This window comes from Alosa pseudoharengus, unplaced genomic scaffold, assembly GCF_046254945.1.
Source record: "Alosa pseudoharengus isolate Yale_2024_CS ecotype anadromous, Long Island Sound unplaced genomic scaffold, YU_APseudo_1.1 YU_APseudo_1.1_scf_18, whole genome shotgun sequence".
NCBI classification, from domain to species: domain Eukaryota; kingdom Metazoa; phylum Chordata; class Actinopteri; order Clupeiformes; family Clupeidae; genus Alosa; species Alosa pseudoharengus.
The window spans coordinates 27001345-27019053 of record NW_027468650.1 but is presented as its reverse complement, the minus strand read 5'-3'; the positions used below and the strand labels follow the sequence as shown (position 1 = coordinate 27019053).

The window sequence follows — 17709 nt, the reverse complement described above, 5'->3', positions numbered from 1 at the left end:
TGGATAAAAGCAAAAAGCTCTCCCAAGACCTTTGCAACCTTATTGTTGAAAAACATATCAATGAAACTGGTTACAGATGCATTTCAAAACTTCAGAATCTTCAGTAAGCAGCATGGGAGCCATTATCTGCAAGTGGAAGAAACATGCCATGCAGGATCTCCTCGCAATATTTCTGACCAGGGAGTCAGAAGGATAGTCAATTCCAAGAGCCAAGGACCACTCGGACAAAAAGCTCCAGAAAGACTTGAAGGCAATTAAATTCAATTAAACAGTTCTGGAAGAAACTAAGATCAGGATTCACAAGAGGGACCCCTGGAATCTGTTTAGAACAATGGGCCAAAATCACACCTGATACTGTGACTAATAGGCTACGTTTTGTCATAGAGGAAATGTCTTGAAGCTGTCTTTACAAACAAAGGCTTTTTCCACAAAGTATTGAAGAAATTTCAGTAGGCACATTCAATACTTTTTTCCTGTGTCATTCCACTTTAATACACATAACTCTTATGTTTGGATTTTTTATATGTGTGTTAATATAATGTGTGGTGAAAATTTCGAATAGACTCACTGGAAGTTTAAGCTAATTACTGAAAAAAAAAAGGAAAAAAAAAAAAATATATATATATATATATATGTCCCCCATATATTTATTTTACCTGAATATTTTAACTTCCAAATTAAATGTCAAAATGAATGTCAGACGAAATGTAAAGTTTGACTGACTGGATTTTGTATACAAAACATAGTGAAAACTGTCTAAGGTCACTCTCACTCTCCCTTGCTAAAGAGGTAAATGGTTTAGTCCGCCTGCACGATTCATAAGGTAGGCTAGTCTATCTTTTGTTTATTTAGTTGAGCATCGCTAGTAGTGGACCGCTAATTGTTGTGCTGCTGGTGCAATGTCTTTCTCCAAGAAAGCCAAGTCAGGTTACTAAAAAGAGAGACATCAAAATGAGGGGAAACAACTGCTAATAAACTTCTTTCCAAAGAAAGGTGAGCACAAACGTCAAAACACGAAATCCCATGGTGTTTGCTTGAATATCTCCGCTATCATTAGTGCTAAAACGAACTGAGACAACCCATTGAAATAGCGGAAAATACACTTTCATAAGTTAGGCTATGTAATCTGATGCATCTCGTGATCCAGCTCCATCTCCATCACTTTCAGAAAGACTGCATTGCGCCAGCTTGATTCATGTCCTGTTACTGTAGGCTACATGCTGATCATTATCACTAGGCTAGTGGTTTAGGGCGCGATTTCTTTTCTCTCCTTTCTGTTTTTGTTAGTCTTAACTTTTTTTTTTTTACTCAAGTAACGGATGGGATTTTTTATGTAGCGAAGTACAATACTCAAGTACAATAGTCAAGTAAAATTTAAAATACTGATTTTATAAACTACTTAAAAAATACAAAATACACAGAAAAACTACTACTCAATACAGTAACGTGAGTAAATGTATTTTGTTACTTTCCACCTCTGACAGTGCGTTATGTCCTGGGATTCGGACGTGCTCCAAAAGAAAAAGAAACTTCGGGATAGATTTTTATAGATGGTTATGAGGAGCAATATGAGAAAGAAATTTGACGATCATTGAGCATTGTTTTGGGACATTAAGCCTTTTCCATATGCGTCAGTGAAGGAGATTGAAGAAACATGCTGTCACGTCAGGTAGCCTAACCTTATATGCCTAATATGCCTAATATGACTTCATGCTAAAAAAATGAAAGGTTCTTAGTGATTATGAGGAACAATATGAGAGAAATTTGGTATTCACTGATCGTTGTTTTAGGACATTAAGCCACGTTAAGCTTTTTGCTTAGGCTTCAATAGGCGTTAATGAAGAATAAACGCTTAATGTCATCTTTGGCCAGGTGCGAGGCCCTGGGTGACGGCCCAAATTTTGCTGTTTTCATGAATACAAAGTTGGGTGACCCTCCCTCCTAGAATGAAAAAAAAATGGGTGACCCTCCCCTCAACAAAGAATAAAAAACCTTAACCCTCCCCTATTTTCCTCCGGTGGTCATTCCATAAATACCGAACCGTCCCTTATAATTCATCAATATCAATTGAAAATGCTAAGCTGCTAAATCAAGCCGATGACAGAATAATTTGTGTGCATCTGCTGGATGCAACAGAGAGAGGCACTCAATGGAGGTCTTTGTAGGCAGACAGCCCTGGCTCAGCCCTCACTCGCAAATGGCTTCCTCTCTCCTTTCTCTCCGTCCTCTCACTCCGAAAGTTTTCCGAGGCTGGAGGGGAGGGGAGGGGAGAGGGCATGATTGGTGTCTGATACAGAAGCACCAGAGGCAGATGGCGGGCGGCTGTGCCAAGTGGAACCCACCCCAGAGCCCCCCCCCCCCCCCCTCCTCATGGGAGGGTAGAGGGTGCGTCCAGGGGGGTGGGAGGGTTGGTGTCGGGGGCTAGATGGAGACCAGCTCCCCTTTCTCCAAGACCCCCATCGCCGTTGGGCCACCAACAGTCTGAGTTTGCCTCCTCTGGGACAAAAGAGGCCTCCGGATAAAAAAAAACTTGAACAACCACGTAGCAAAGCCTGGCCAAGCCACGCTTATGCTAAACACCCCACAATGAAGACACAAAAGGCCTGTGAAGTGCTCTCTAACCCCCCCCCCCCCCCCACACACACACACACACACACTAAAAAATACTCCTTGTGCCTGCATCATCCTCCTCATACAAGTACGATGGACAGGGCAGTGACTGTAGGAAGGCAGGACAATGTGAGGGGCAGGATGAGAAGAGGAAGTATTTGAACTGAGGTCACTGAAGGACGTATCGTCGACAGACACGTGGAGTCATGGACCAGAGCAAGGAACAGGCCAAATCTCCGTTCACATGGAACATAGAGTGCTACTGTGCACATCTGAAGATGAAAGCTGGCCCCACTTCAATAGCGGTTCTGTGATCCCAGCAGGAAAAAAAAACGAAAGAAAGAACGAAAGAAGTCAATAAAACTTCCGACCACAAACAAACATGGACACGCGCAGCCGAAGCTCCCCAGACTGGCAATGCAAAACAGAGCTTCAGTGTGTTGGAAGTTGGTTAAAAAAACATCTGAAGTCTCACAGCAATGGGGCAAATAAATAAATAAACAAAAAGCCTAAGATTGAAACAACAGTTAGACAGAGAGAAGGTGTGAGATAGAGAAATAGAGAAAGACAGAGAGAGAGAGAGAGAGAGAGAGAGAGAAAGAGAAAGAGATAGTCTGACGGAGATGTGAGAGTGGTGGTGAAGGCAGACCAAAGAGGGGATGAAGCAAAAATCCTTTGCTGCAGTAAAAAAAAAAACAGCAACAGCACTGACACACACACACACACAAACAAACAAACACCCACACACACACCCACACGGACACACTGATTCCATTAGGCAGTCCTGTGTGTGTGTCTGTGTCCGACCCACGCTCTTCGACCCACACCTCCTGACGGAGGCGGCTGCTCTTTCATCTCCTTCGTGCCCTGGCAGCCTGCAGTCGCACTGGAAAACTAGCAACCATGTCTGCTGCTCGCTCGCTCACATCTCTGCAGCGCAACTGCAAAACACCTCGTCCCATCTCTATTCTTCTGTCTTTGCTCTGTCACTCTGCTCTGTGTATGTGTGTGTGTGTATGTGTCTGTATGTGGATATATCTAAATGGATATGTAAAGTTGTGTGATGTATTGGCACTTTTATGTTTGGATATGCTTAAGTGTGTGTGTGTGTGTGTGTGTGTGTGTGTGTGTGTGTGTGTGTGAGAGAGAGAGAGAGAGAGAGAGGGTCTCTATGTGTCAGTGTGTAAACACACATCCTCATTCCCTCTGAGAGCCAGAGACACAGATTTGCGCTGAAGTAAAGTACCTCTGTGTGCCAAAGCATCAGAGCTGACAACTCCTGTGTGGGAGGTTCAATCAGACTGCGTGGGAAAGGATACACAAGGGGAGGGAGGAGGAGAGGAGGCGCGAGGGGAGCGGAGGAGAGAAGAGGAGAGGGGGTGCTCCCAGCACATTGCCAGGGTATCTCCTCTCTCTCTCTATCTCTCTCTCTCCTGTAAGAGAAAATGGGATTTCCGTCTCGGCACGGAGAGCCAACCTCACTGAAGAAGAGGAGAGTGGAGAAGGGGACCCGGGTGAGAGCTGTGTCCCTGTGCAGGGGGAGAGCCAAGCTCACACAGCAGCTAGATGCACACATGAAATGGACTCACACAGACATATGAGTGGATGTATGTATGGATGTATGTATGGATGGATGAATGTATGGATGAATGGATGGATGGATGGGTGGATGGCTAGCACACAAAAAACTAGAGAGAGCAAGAAGGAGGAAAACATGGGATTAGTGAATGTAAAGCCTGTGTGGTGCTTTGTATGTGTGCATGCGTGAGTCCGTGAATGTATGTGCATGTGTGCACAGTGTGTGTGTGTGTGTTTTGGTGAGTATGAACAAAGGCCCTAGCGCTGGCGGCAGCGTCCGGTGAGGATCAGAGGCAGCGGTCATTAGACTAATGGGTCTGGGTGGAGCAGCGCCCAGTGGATCAAGCCAGCCGGGACACAGACTTTAACCCCCATGATAAGGACATGTCTGCATTTGTGTGTGTGTGTGTGTGTGTGTGTGTGTGTGTGTGTGTGTGTGTGTGTGTGTGCGTGTGAATGAGTGAGCAAGCGAGAGGGAGAAAGATGGATAGATAAAGAGAGATCAAAGTTGCATTGTCTTCTGTTTCTTTTTCCACTGCTTCTCTTATCCTCCCCCCCTCTCTCTCTCTCTCTCTCTCTCTCTCTCTCTCTCTCTCTCTCTCTCTCTCTCTGTATCTCTCTCTCTCTGTATCCCCCTTCATGAGTGTTTTTGTTGTGAAGTCTCTTATGAACGTGGGGATTGCCAACAGATCTGATGTGAATACTCAGAGCTCCCGTAGTGAGAAAAAGCCTGGTCTGCATTGAGTGTCAAAGCTTCATAACAAAAATATCATACGCCTAGTGATGTTCCAGAAACACAAACAGAATCCCAAGACAGACACATACACAGACACACACACAGACACGCACAGACATAATAACGTAAACAACATCTCTCTCTAATCAATAAGCACACAATACCAATTTAAGTGGAAAAGTTGATGCTACCCTTCAGAACAAAGCACACACAGATCTATAGATCCACAAGCACACACACTCACACACAATAGCCACACACACACATCCTTTTATTCAAAATGGCTGGTTAATCAATAATTACTCTTACTCACAAACCAACGAGACGGCCAACAGAGCAGAACAAAGGACATATTGGTCCAGCAATAGAGAGGAGCTCATAAACATTTATGTGTGTGTGTGTGTGTGTATTAATCACTTCTGGGCATATTTTGATAGATGTGTGTTCACCTGGTTTGGAATTTTAGTTGTATTTCTCTCATTCCTGGTGACTGTATCTGTCACTGCCAATTTGTAGGCATCTGGTTCTCCAGTGAAATGCCATGTCAAAGATGAAACACATCACCAGGCCTCTCCTCACTGATTTATTCAGTCTGATACATTTGCTTAACAGTTACCATCTTTCATCTGTGTGTGTGTGTGTGTGTGTGTGTGTGTGTGTGTGTGTGTGTGTGTGGTGCACAGAGAGAAAGAGATAGAGAGAGAGAAAGATAGAGAGAGAGTGAGAGAGAGAGAGAGAAAGAAAGAGTGTGTGCGGGTGTGTGTGTTGCAGGATCATGTTTCCCAGCCACAGCCCAGTTGCCACCCATCATCCCAGGAAACGCCCATTCATACCTGAGAACAGGTGCAGTAAACGATAAAAAGTCCCCCCTCCCATCCTTTCATCAAACACTCCCTTTCTTTTTTTTCTTTCCAGTCCTACCTTTTTCCATAAACCACCTTTCCTCTCCTTCTTTTCGTGCTCTTTATTGTTTTTGTCCATCTCCAATTCCTTCTCTCTTTCTCTCCCTCTCTCTCTCTCTCGTAGGTCAAGGTCTCGCGGCCGACCCCTATTCAAAGTCATGCCAGCTGCAGAAAAAGGGTGTGGGTCTGTTTGAAGTCATTTCTCTCAGATGTCAGTGGAGAACAATTAGTTCTTCCTTTTCTATTTTCTCTGTGCCTTTCTTTCACTCATGACTTGTTTCTTTTCGTAAAATCTCCCTCTTTTTCACAGCCTTACTTTCACTCCATTGGTCTTACTTTCTTCCTGTCTTTTCTTCTTTCTTATTCTTTCACTCTTTCTTGTTGGATGGTTATGGGGCTCCACCCTGGCTGTTGAAGTTGGCGTCACTTGAAAGACGCGTGCAGGAGGCACACACACACACACGCGCGCGCACACACTCACACAAACGGCAGAATGAATACCTGTGAGCACTTGGCCGTATTTGATGTGCCCCTCATCTTCTTTTTAATCCTGTCTATCTTACCTAAACACCATGTCCTGACGCGCACACACACACACACACACACACACACACACACACACACACACACACACACACACACACACACACACACACACACACACACACACACACACACACACACACACAGCCCACAGTCAGCACTACCATTCATGAACCACAGGTACTGTAGGCAAAGCGTGGGATGTACACCTGTGTGATTGTAGTTTCTTAAAGCGTACACAAACATAAACACACACACACACATGCATGCACACACACATACCTGTGCAAGCACAGACAAACATAAACACCCACGCACAGAGGCTAAACATAGTAGTCAAACGGAGGCTTTTACCCCACAAACTCGGAGACACACTGCTACTCGCCTGTCTGTAACGATCATGGGGCCAGCTTAATGAAACAATACACCACCCCAGTTTATTGCCCAGACATCCATTTAGAGGTTGAGAGCAAAAAAGCACATGAAAAGAAATTATACCTCTGTGTGTGTGTATGTATGTGTAGAGAGGGCAGACAGCACTCAAAGTGAGTAAACGGACTTTAATCGTTCATTAGCACGAATCAATCTCATTAGCGCTGGCCAAGAAACAACGGGGATTTCCTCTGAAGACTGCGGGGATATCTACAGGCAATGCACACACACACACACACACACACACACAAAGCAGATATAAAAGTGCGCACACACACACACACACAGACACACACACACACACAGACACATACACATTCAGAGGAAATAGACATTAAATCTACTTTTAATGAACAAGCAGAGAGAGAGCGTAGAGAGATACACAGAACAATAACAACAAGCCAGAAGGTGGTAATAAACTGTGGCTCTCTTGATCTCATCCTATTAAATTCATCACACACACACACACACACACAGTTTGTCACAGAGAGAAATCCAAACATCAAACCCAAACCCAAAATATCCACACACACACACACACACACACACACACACACACATAAGGACAGTTGAGCAACAATTATGATAACAGGAATTACTAATTTGCTGAGGGAGAAAGAAGACTCTGTTATTTAATTGAAGTAGCTTGGTAAGTCATTCTATAATGAGAATTCTTATTATGCACCTTGCAAGGGCGAATCCCTCATCTTCAGCTGTACCTCTTGTGTAAGTGTGTGTTTGTGTGTGTGTGAGAGAGTGTGTGTGTGAGAGTGTGTGTGTGTATGCGTGTTTAATATTTCGATTTGAGTATGCGTCTATGTGTCCCCTTAAGAACTTTCTCTCTGTATTCAGTATGACAAAGCTGGAATGTACCTATAAGAAACCAGACCACTCCGACAGCTGCTAACTCTCTCTCTCTCTCTGCTAACTCTCTCTCTCTCTCTCTTTCTATCGGTCTTTCTCTCTCTCTCTTTCTCTATCTCTTTCTCTTTTTTAGGGGGAATTTCATATTCATTTCAAGGCTTTGTATGCTTCAGTAGACTTGTCACTGCAGCAGATGAGAAAAGGTTGGCGTAGCTGACATTTGTTAGGGACAACAGAAGGTTCTAGAATCTCTTTCCATCTAGTGAGGAAAAACCCCATCAAAGTGTCACAAAAAAAGTATCGGTTTGAGTTTCTGGTGAAATTTCCATTTTGCATTTTAAATGTCTTATTTTGACATCTTCCATGCTCAATATTAGTGTGAATGTCTCCTCTGCCAACTACAGATATGTTGCAGTCCAATAGGATGACAGGCGCAGGAGAACAGTCTATAAAAGTGATGGATATGCTTTCAGACGTCCAAAGGAACAACACAGACAAATAGTCCTCATCTCTCTGGGAATGATCTCAGACACAGAGATGAGCTCGAGTGCAGTGCGTGCTGGACTCATGTAGAACAGAACAGAGTTGAGTAATCGAGTTGTTTTTGTCCCTTGTCCATGATCTCCTGACATACGAAAACAAGGTCAAGGGAATGACCAGAGGTCTACTCCCGGGCTATTCTTAGCAGAGTAGCTCACTGCAGTGTCCAAACTGGATTATACCAATGTGGCCAAATGTGTGTGTGTGTGCGTTTCCAGTGGCGTCGGAGGCCGTTTTGTGTAAACATTTAACAGGTTCTCTGTTCTCTGACCAGCTCTCCTGATGCTCAGACAAAAACATATAACCTCATGTCTTCAAATGGTCATGTGAAAGCACCTCAACACTGTTCTACTCCCTCATCGTAAGTCATTGCAACTGCAGTCCCAAAAAAAAAGGATGATGGAAATCTAGGAATGTACACAATCTGGTATTAAAATACAGTACAGGCCAAAAGTTTGGACACACCTTTTTACTCATTTCAATGTGTTTTCTTTATTTTCATGACTATTTACATTGTAGATTCTCACTGAAGGCATTAAAACTATGAATGAATGCAAAGTTATTTGGCCCACAGATGAATATGTCAAGTTATGGCTTGCTGAATATGGTATTAAATAAAATAAAAAAATAGCAACTTTGAAGAAACTAGAATATAAGACATGTTTTCAGTTATTTCACACTTTTTTTGTACATAATTCCACATGTGTTCATTAATAGTTTTGATGAATCTACAATGTAAATAGTCATGAAAATAAAGTCATGAAAATAAAATTGCATGAGAAGGTGTGTCCAAACTTTTGTCCTGTACTGTACATCCATAATATACAGTACTTATGTTGGTATTACACATAGTGTACATATGCCATTCTATCCCACTCAGACGTACCCCACATAGTCTCTCTGGGGCTGGCAGATGATGGAGATGAAGGTGGGTACTGGTGCTTTAGTGTCGGGTCAAGAAAGTGGACGTCCAGAAACTGGAAGTGTACTCCCCTCCTGCCGAGAGAGCGGCTTGCTTACTGCAGGGGGTCCCCGGAAAAGTGGGAATGTAACGGACCAGCGCTCCCCGGCAGAATCGTGTATTCTCCATGGGCTGTGCAATTATTCCAGCGGGTTTATCCCAGGATTAATGAATCACATTAATTCAAAAGGAGGATAATACGAGAGGATTAGCTGATGGGGGGGGGGGTGGGGTTCTGCTCGGCAGGGGGAAGCCAAAACCATCTGACCAGTCTAAGAAGGGACGTGACACTCCCCACATCCTGTGAGCACGGGGGCACCACCAGTTGGAGATGGAATGGCGCAAATAGCTTATCAACCGTTTAGTTATTCATTGTGGTATTTCATGGTTATTTGGTACGAGCAATTAATTTCACACTGGAAAAAAAAAAAAATAGTAATACTGGGACAAATAAAAAGTAATACTGGGACATTTTGGTGTTGAAAATGAGAGCAATCCTCAGTTCACAAATAAATTCACAAATGTGAACGCGTAAAACTTGTGTAAAAATGTGAAGCTTGGTTTTACTGGCATTCAGTTATTTAACCAGCCACCCATAAATCTTTGTCTATACTACGGACAGATTGAATGGTATGATTTATGAAGGTGTCATGCAGTCTGTAGGTGTTAAACCACATTTGCTCTCCCCATGGTTCAACCTGTCCATGGTTTTGTCTCAGTAAGCACTATCACAGGTGAGACAGATGTGTGTGTGTGTGTGTGTGTGTGTGTGAGTGTGGGTGTGGGTGTGTGTGCGTGTAACTAAGAAAAGCTGACCACGGCATTTCTCCGCTCTTCACTGAAACACCTGGTGCTTCCCTCTGGACGGACTGCAGCAACCACAGCATCAAACATTAATCATATCATATGAAAACAGACACAGCATGTCTGTCTCGCTGGCTGGGGCGATTTCCTGTTCCCTTTTCTCTTCCTGTCGCTTTCAGTCGCCAATGTGGCCAGGACACCTCAAGTGACATGAACAAAAAGCTCAGTTTTCCCCCTAACACCAGATGGCCATAGGGCAGAGGCCCCCTTCCCTCATCCCCATTAACCAATCAGATTAGGAGAAAAGGCCCCACTCCCACCCCATAAACCATCCCAAATTAGCAGGGTGCCTAAACGTAGACGACACAAACGGACTCTCGTGTGCGGGCGGAGCGGCCTTCCAAAAACGACGCCCACGAGCCGGCCAGGTAAAAGTGGACAAAAGATTCCAATTCCACATTGCTCAGCGCAGTCTCTTCACACTGGCATTAGTCCATTAGGATGACTGGCACTTAAGGTAAATGAGTCTGTGGCTCTTCGCTTTAATTGGCTTTACCACCGGTCATCACGTCAGACGCTTAATGTACCTTCTGACGGCTAAATGAAATAAATTAGTCATGGACGGCCTCCAGCCACGGCGCCAGCCGCCTCGTAAATAATGGAAGCGTGCGTTAACGGGTCCGCTAACGAGCCCAGCTGCTAATTGTGTCCTAATTGCGCCGGCGCGCTGTCACCTGAAGGAAGGAGGAGAGGCGGAGATGACCATGGCTATCCATCATAACACACACTATCTGTCTCATACACACACACATGGTGGGGAGAGAGCTCATTTATTCCCCAAAAATAACACCACCACCTATCTTGTTACGGCCAATTTTAGAAATCCAAGCCTGAGTCTGTATCCTGGTAACGGATAATATGGTGTACTTTTGGCAAGGTGATGAATATCTCCACCTCCTCCTCCTCGTCCTCCTCAATCTTTCTCTGCCATATTCTGAATTCCACCTTCTCTTTCCCTCTGTCATCCTCTCTCTATCTCTCTCTCTCTGTGTCTGTCGTTTTCCCTGACCACCTTTTCTCTCTTCCCTCTCTTAGCTGGGGGAGCTGTTAGACTGTCCCCCAGTAACCTGGAGCGGATGTGCAAAGTAATGAGGGTCATTAGTTGCTCTCCCGCTCTCTCTTTCTCTCCCACTCTTTCTGTCCTCGGACCAGTCAAATATAATGGCCTTTGCCTTCTTTCGCTCTGTGAATGCTTCACCAGCAAACCACATTAAATGTCCCGACTGTATCGGCCAAAGGGCAGCTCAGAGGGTGACACACTGGGATAGACACACACACACACACACACACACACACACACACACTATTAGGTGTCAAATTTCCCTTTCCGCAATTTCCAAAGAAGATAGGTATATATATATATATATATATATATATATATATATATATATATATATATATATACCTATCACAATGGAGGCAAATGCATCTCATATGTAAACATATATACCTTAACATCTGTTGATGTATACCATCTCTCTCTCCTTCCATCAGAGTTAATACTCTAAAGTTTCGCTTTTCTCCTTGACTGCCCCTGCTGTGATTCTCCATGAGCCCAAAGCGCAGCCTGGATACTGAGCCCCGACGGGGCAGATGAGCCCTTCAGGCCTGAACGGCTCTCCGCTGTCTCCACACACACACGCACATACACACACACACACACACACGAATCGCTCAGCCAATCAGCACACAGTTTCTCCTCCGAGGTGCACACACAGCCATGATGTGGGCTGGTAAAATCCATGCTGTAAATTATTCAGTGCAGAATGAAAACTCACATCGCGAGTGCAATACCATGTGAGTGTGTGATGTCAAAACAAGATATTGTGAGTCAAAAAAGTTTTGCTTTTTTTCACCACCCACAGTGTTTTCTTTTTAGAGTTGGGGTAAGTATTGGTTTTAGATTGTTGTTGTTGTTGTTGTTGTTGTTGTTGGGTTTTTTCTTAAGTCTCAAAAAGATATAAATACACACCTTCTGACAGACGGCAAGACATAGACCGATAATCGGCCTCTGCCGACTGTAATGGTGTCACTCCATTGAACTGCAAATGAATCAACCACAAACCACACATACACAAACACACAGCATACCATTTGGAAGTCCTTAGTGACATTCACCCACATATCATGCATCTTGCACCCACACACATTTCACCCACTCACACCCCCACGTGCATACACACACACACACACACACACACACACACACACACAAATGCATGCACGCACGTACGCACACACACACACAATTTATGAAGCCAGTTTCTCCCTAGCACTGATGGGGCACGTGTGAAAATGGCCCCTCTCACTGATCATAGGAGTAAAGACAGCAGAGCCACTGCCCAAAGAGTATTACATATTCATGATGTCCTGCAAGGCACAGTCAGAGGCACTCCTTTGACATCTCTCTCTCTCTTTTTTACTCTTACTCACTCACCCTACACACACACACAGAGCAACCAAGAAATCACATCTGCAGTCAGGGTACAATGGTGCAAAAAGTTTGTACAGTTGACCATCTCTCCTTTGCATATAAAAAAATAAAACTCACCCAGCCGCCGTTCTCCTCAATCCAGTTTTGGAGTGGCCCGTCTAAATACTCCGTCATCCAGTGCGCTATGAGATCCACTTGGGGCACCATCTGCCGGCTGACGCTCTCCACGCACATGGTTCCTCCGAACTCGAAAAAGGCGACGATTCGACCCCAGTTCACGCCGTCGCTGAACAGCTCCTCGGCGACCGCAGTGAATTTCCTCTGCGCGGTGCCTGGGGTGAAGTGCAAGCGGTCCCCCATGGCCGCGAAGTCCCGCTGGTACATCCTCTCTATTTCGTCCCCTGCCTCGCGGAGGACACGGTTCAATCTTGTGTGCGGGTCGGGTGGCGAGCGCAGGGAGGGCACCGGGGAGTCTGGGTCGTCTCCAGCCGCGTCTACGTGTAGTCTCCGAGCGTAAACTTCAGAGTTGTCCGCTACACCGTTATTTGGAGAGTCTATTTCTGCTATGCTGTTGAATTCCCACACATATCCCCTTTTAAGAAGTTTGTGATAAATGTAATTTTGAACAATATCTCGGTTGTCGTATGAATTCTCGTTTGCCATAATGGTATGTTGGTAATGGCACAATCACTATAATCAAACTGCTAATATCAATACACGTGAAATGACAGATCGATCATTTGACACAAACTGATTGAAATGCTACAGAAATGCTACACCTTCTATTGTGATGTACCAGCAAATTCGGTGAACTTGTGTCGCATAAACCCCCGGTAAGAAAGTGTACCACTTCATTTGATTGTATTTTGCAGGCTTTTTTGCCCAATCAATTAAACGCCTCCTTTTCTTTTAATGATGGGCACGTGGAAGTTTGAGATAACGTGATAAACCATCAATTCTGCTCGGCTGCATTAATTCAACTTCCATGCGCTACCATAAGTACGTGGCCCAAGATTGTTCTCTGCAACCGCAAGAGTAGGAATGTCTGATCTCCGCATATGGTAGCTTACGCCCCTTTTTCAGAGGCTGGAAGTGAAATCCATGGGAAAGTAGCGAGTGACTTTGAGGCGTAAAAGTCTGCGTTGAAGCGATATTTCTTTCCCACAGTAGAATGCAACGGCAGAGAATCGTGTTGAGACAAGCTGCTATTTCCCATGTGAAGTTTGTGTAGTTTATGGAAAACACAGCGTTTTCCACGGTTTTGTCAGCCTCGTGAACATTTACAGCAACAGAAAGACGGAAGAGAAATCGTTTACGATCCCTTCGAACCACGCTTTCTACATCAAAGAACAATCAGAATAAATAATTTCAGAACAATTTGTAGACCAGACCTGGAGATAGAACACTGGACGGAAACGCGGTGATCATGCGCCCATGTGTGATCCCATAGGCTTTGGACGTCTGCGATTACCGTATGCTGGGACTCCGCTGTACGCTTGTGTCATTGAGCTTGTGGTCCCTATTCAGTGTATGTAAGTCTGGCTGGCTCGTATCGTAGCCTACTCCCACTGGCTGGCTTGAGTACTTCCCTTTCGTCGTCTACGTCACGGGTTTTTTCTGAATGAGTTTGCCATCTGAGCCGAGACTGAGGGGCGCATCATTTATAGTAAAACAAGTGATGTAATTACTTGGACAAGAGTGTCCACATATAGACGAGACTGGAGATCTCTTGGAAATTGTCCAATGTAGGCCTATGCGCTGGCGTGTGTGCGTGTAGCTGTAGCCTACTTGATTCTGTCCGAAGACACGAGATGTGATGTTTGATGTAAGAAAGGAAAGTCTTTGTCTTATATATTCTCGATATTACTTAAAATACAAACAAAACAAAACATGTTTAGATACTTTTCATTTACAAGAACAGATTGGAGTAAAGACTGAACTTGGATTTTGGGTTAGTAATTAAATAATCTTGTGACCAATCCTAGTCTGATCGGGTTGCCTAAAGTGGCCACCAGAATGGCTAGCATGGTCCTGCTGTTCCATGTCTGGGATCAGTGATTCCGCAACATAAATCCAGAATTTAATTGGATTGCTCACAGCCCAATGTCTTCCCAAAAGAGCTCAACTTATTGTGGAGAGTTGAGACATAGCCTAATTGTTTAATTCACTTGATTTAGCCCTGAGATAACCCTAAACTGGTCTTGTATGAATTATTTCATATGGTCAATTGCTGTAGTATAGCTATGGTATGCATCAAATCAATGCAACTATTCATACTTAAACTGATTTCTGGTCAGCACTAGAACTGTAACGGGTACATCCATGTAATCTGAAATTTGTGATATCTGTGATTTCGGATTTATTCATCAGACATTCCTTTCTTAACTATTGAGAGAAGAAACAATCCCTAACACATCAGTTGCATGAGAATGTTTTATTTAATTATGTGTGCATTCATGTCTGTGTGATATCAATTACTTTTTGTCATAATATGTGAATATAATTTGGTTAGTGTCAGTGATGACACTAACCAAAGAGTAACAATCACATTCCATCACTTCCACTGCTTCTTTTCATAGTCCCACTGTGATGCAAAGCCGTTCACTGGGTTGATGCGCATGTCAATCATCCTCTGTGTCTGCTTCTCCACCCATTCATCACTCAGAGTGTGGGGTACGTCTCCAAACACTGGGGGACAGACATGAGACACCATGTTACACCTTGAGTACAGTAGGACACCTATTTCAACCTATTTCAGAGAGAGAGAGAGAAAGAGAGAGAGAATTGTGGAATACAGAGAATAGCTGTCTCTTGACTGGAAGCAGTACGTTTGTACCATGCTGTTCATTTTGCAAATGGGATTTACTGGGGCACTTCTTTCCTGGACATTACAGTAAGACATTTATCTGAGTCTTGTGTGAGAAAGACAGGAAGGGGTTAAGGCCAAGAGCACACGTCTGATACCTCGATAGACAAAACCAACCCAACAACCACAGAGAACCACCCAACAAGACAGAGACGGTTGATTGTGCAAAAGCCCGTAAGACACCCCTCCTTTATAACTGCCTGTATGTTTGTGTGTGGGTCACAGACACACAAAGAGAATGAGCGAGTGAGCAAAAGACAGAGAGAGGGAGAGAAATATTTGAATGATTGAATGGGAGATAAAAAAGGGAGGGAAAAAGGAAGGAATGGCAGCAGACAAAGAAAATAACGAGGAAAGGGGATAGGGAGGAGGAGAGGAGAAATGCGAGGGCTGGTTCTGGAGCAGCTGCACCTGACGGTAGCGTGGGGAATGCCCAGTCCAGGGCGGAGGCACGGGAGGGGTCGGTCAGGGCTCGGGGGCAAAGAAACCGGCAGCTGGGAAAAAAGCGCCTAACTGCCCAGCCTGCACCTGCATTCTCTCTCTGAAGGTTTCTTGGGTGAGTACACTTTGTACAGCACATGCCTGCAGCAGGTGAATACAACTCTTTTCTGAACATCTGTACATTCCTTGAGGAAGGTTATATTTCAAATCTATTTCAATACCTTCAAATCTTAAGCATATTTTACTGACAGGGATGAAATAGGCACATTGGGTTTTTGGTCATCCCAGTCACCATAAATGAAAGGAAGAAAATCTGTAACAGCTGTGTGTTAACAGTGTAATAATGTCTTGAAGTATGACTTCTCAACTCACTAATAACCTTCCCTGATATTAATTTATGGATAGTGGGAATATGTTTTACGAGTAAGACATTGCACTACACAAGGTTTTAGAGTCTAGACTTCCATATCTAGACTTTTGCGATTTCATTCTTCAATTGCAATATTTGCAGTTTTTGCAATTGCAGTATTAACTAATTACCACAAGATGGCATCAAAAGGAATACGGTGCACAGATCCTAAAGTCTACTGGATCTGGCCACCACAGAATAAGATTCACTGAGATACAATCTAGTGAACATTAAGTATGAGACACAAGGAAAGTCGACAGGCGGGAGAGAAAATGGAACTCGGTTGAGGGTGTGGCTAGCCAAAACTTAGAGGGGACATCCCCACCACCCCAACTGAATTACGCCCACATCTACTATACACAACATTAGTCTTGTGCCAAACATAGCATCATACCAAGCCTGCAGAAGGGGAATTTAATGCAGCCACTCCCGCTACGAGAAAAGAACACTTGGGTCTCTCTCACACATACTCAAAAACACACACATGCACAAGAATGTGCATACTTACCACAGGCACACATAGTGACACACACACTCATGCAGGCACTCACAAACAAACACTCTCACTGCACACTGCATCTGTTCGCATGAACAGGACGAAGATACACACACACAAACACACGTGCGCACACACTAGGGGTGGGATGAAAAACCGATACAGTGATATATTATGATGTATTTCAACTCACGATACATTATCCATTCTGATTTTCCAGAGAAAGAAAGTTTACTCTGCACTTTGCTTAATTATTAAATTATGTGAAACTGACACCACAATACAATGAACATAAATACATAATTACTGTTTTTTGCCCTTTTTCATGGTATTTTTCTTCTTTAGTTTATGGATATTTCATAATGCATCATAGATGGTTGTCTTGCAATGTCTATTGTAACAATACTGTATAGTTAGTCTGTGATCCCCACCCCTTAACAAACACACAGGCACACACACACACACACACACACACACACACACAGACTGTACACTGACTTATGCTATCTCAACATACCTAACCTAACGCACACACAGACAGACACATGAGTAACTCCCACATCTGCACCTCCTCTTTGGGGCTTCACATCAAACGATGGCTTATGAAAAAGTGATGATGCTCTTGAGCATACCATACATTTCCAGGACCTCAGCTGTGTTGTGTGTATGTGTGAGTACCTCTGTGTGTGTGTGTGTGTGTGTGTGTGTGTGTGTGTGTGTGTGTGTGTGTGTGAGCTAGCTTCCTGTATACCCCAAGAGAGTGAACCTACTGTATGCGAAAGTATATGAGAGGATGCATCTCTAGTGTCTGAGATACAGAGGAAGAAGAAAGCCTGAGAACAAGAGGGTTGGCGATTCAAACAGACAAGCTGACAGCCGGCGTGGGCTTGCCTTGCGAGCCAAGTCTCCTCCATGCTATCGCCATGCAGCAGGAGGACTAAGGTGTATCCCAGCGAGGGGGCCAGTCCCCTTGGGAAGGCTTCTTAAAAGGCCTCCTCTGATCCCCCCTTTAAGCCCTTGCTCGTGTTTGACC

General features: G+C 44.2%; 2 protein-coding genes across 2 annotated transcripts in view; both read right to left on the bottom strand.

Moving 5' to 3' along the window:
• bcl2a (BCL2 apoptosis regulator a) overlaps window positions 1–13983 on the bottom strand; it is a 63849-nt gene extending 49866 nt beyond the window's left edge. The window contains exon 1 of the mRNA XM_076290799.1: window positions 12582–13983. Within this exon, the coding sequence (XP_076146914.1) occupies window positions 12582–13127 (546 nt within the window). The 5' untranslated portion in view covers window positions 13128–13983. The remainder of the gene's footprint in view (window positions 1–12581) is intronic.
• A 900-nt stretch (window positions 13984–14883) lies between these two features.
• The window catches only part of cox4i1l (cytochrome c oxidase subunit 4I1, like), an 11273-nt gene continuing 8447 nt past the window's right edge, over window positions 14884–17709 (bottom strand). Inside the window, exon 5 of the mRNA XM_076290798.1 lies at window positions 14884–15152. Within this exon, the coding sequence (XP_076146913.1) occupies window positions 15019–15152 (134 nt within the window). The 3' untranslated portion in view covers window positions 14884–15018. The remainder of the gene's footprint in view (window positions 15153–17709) is intronic.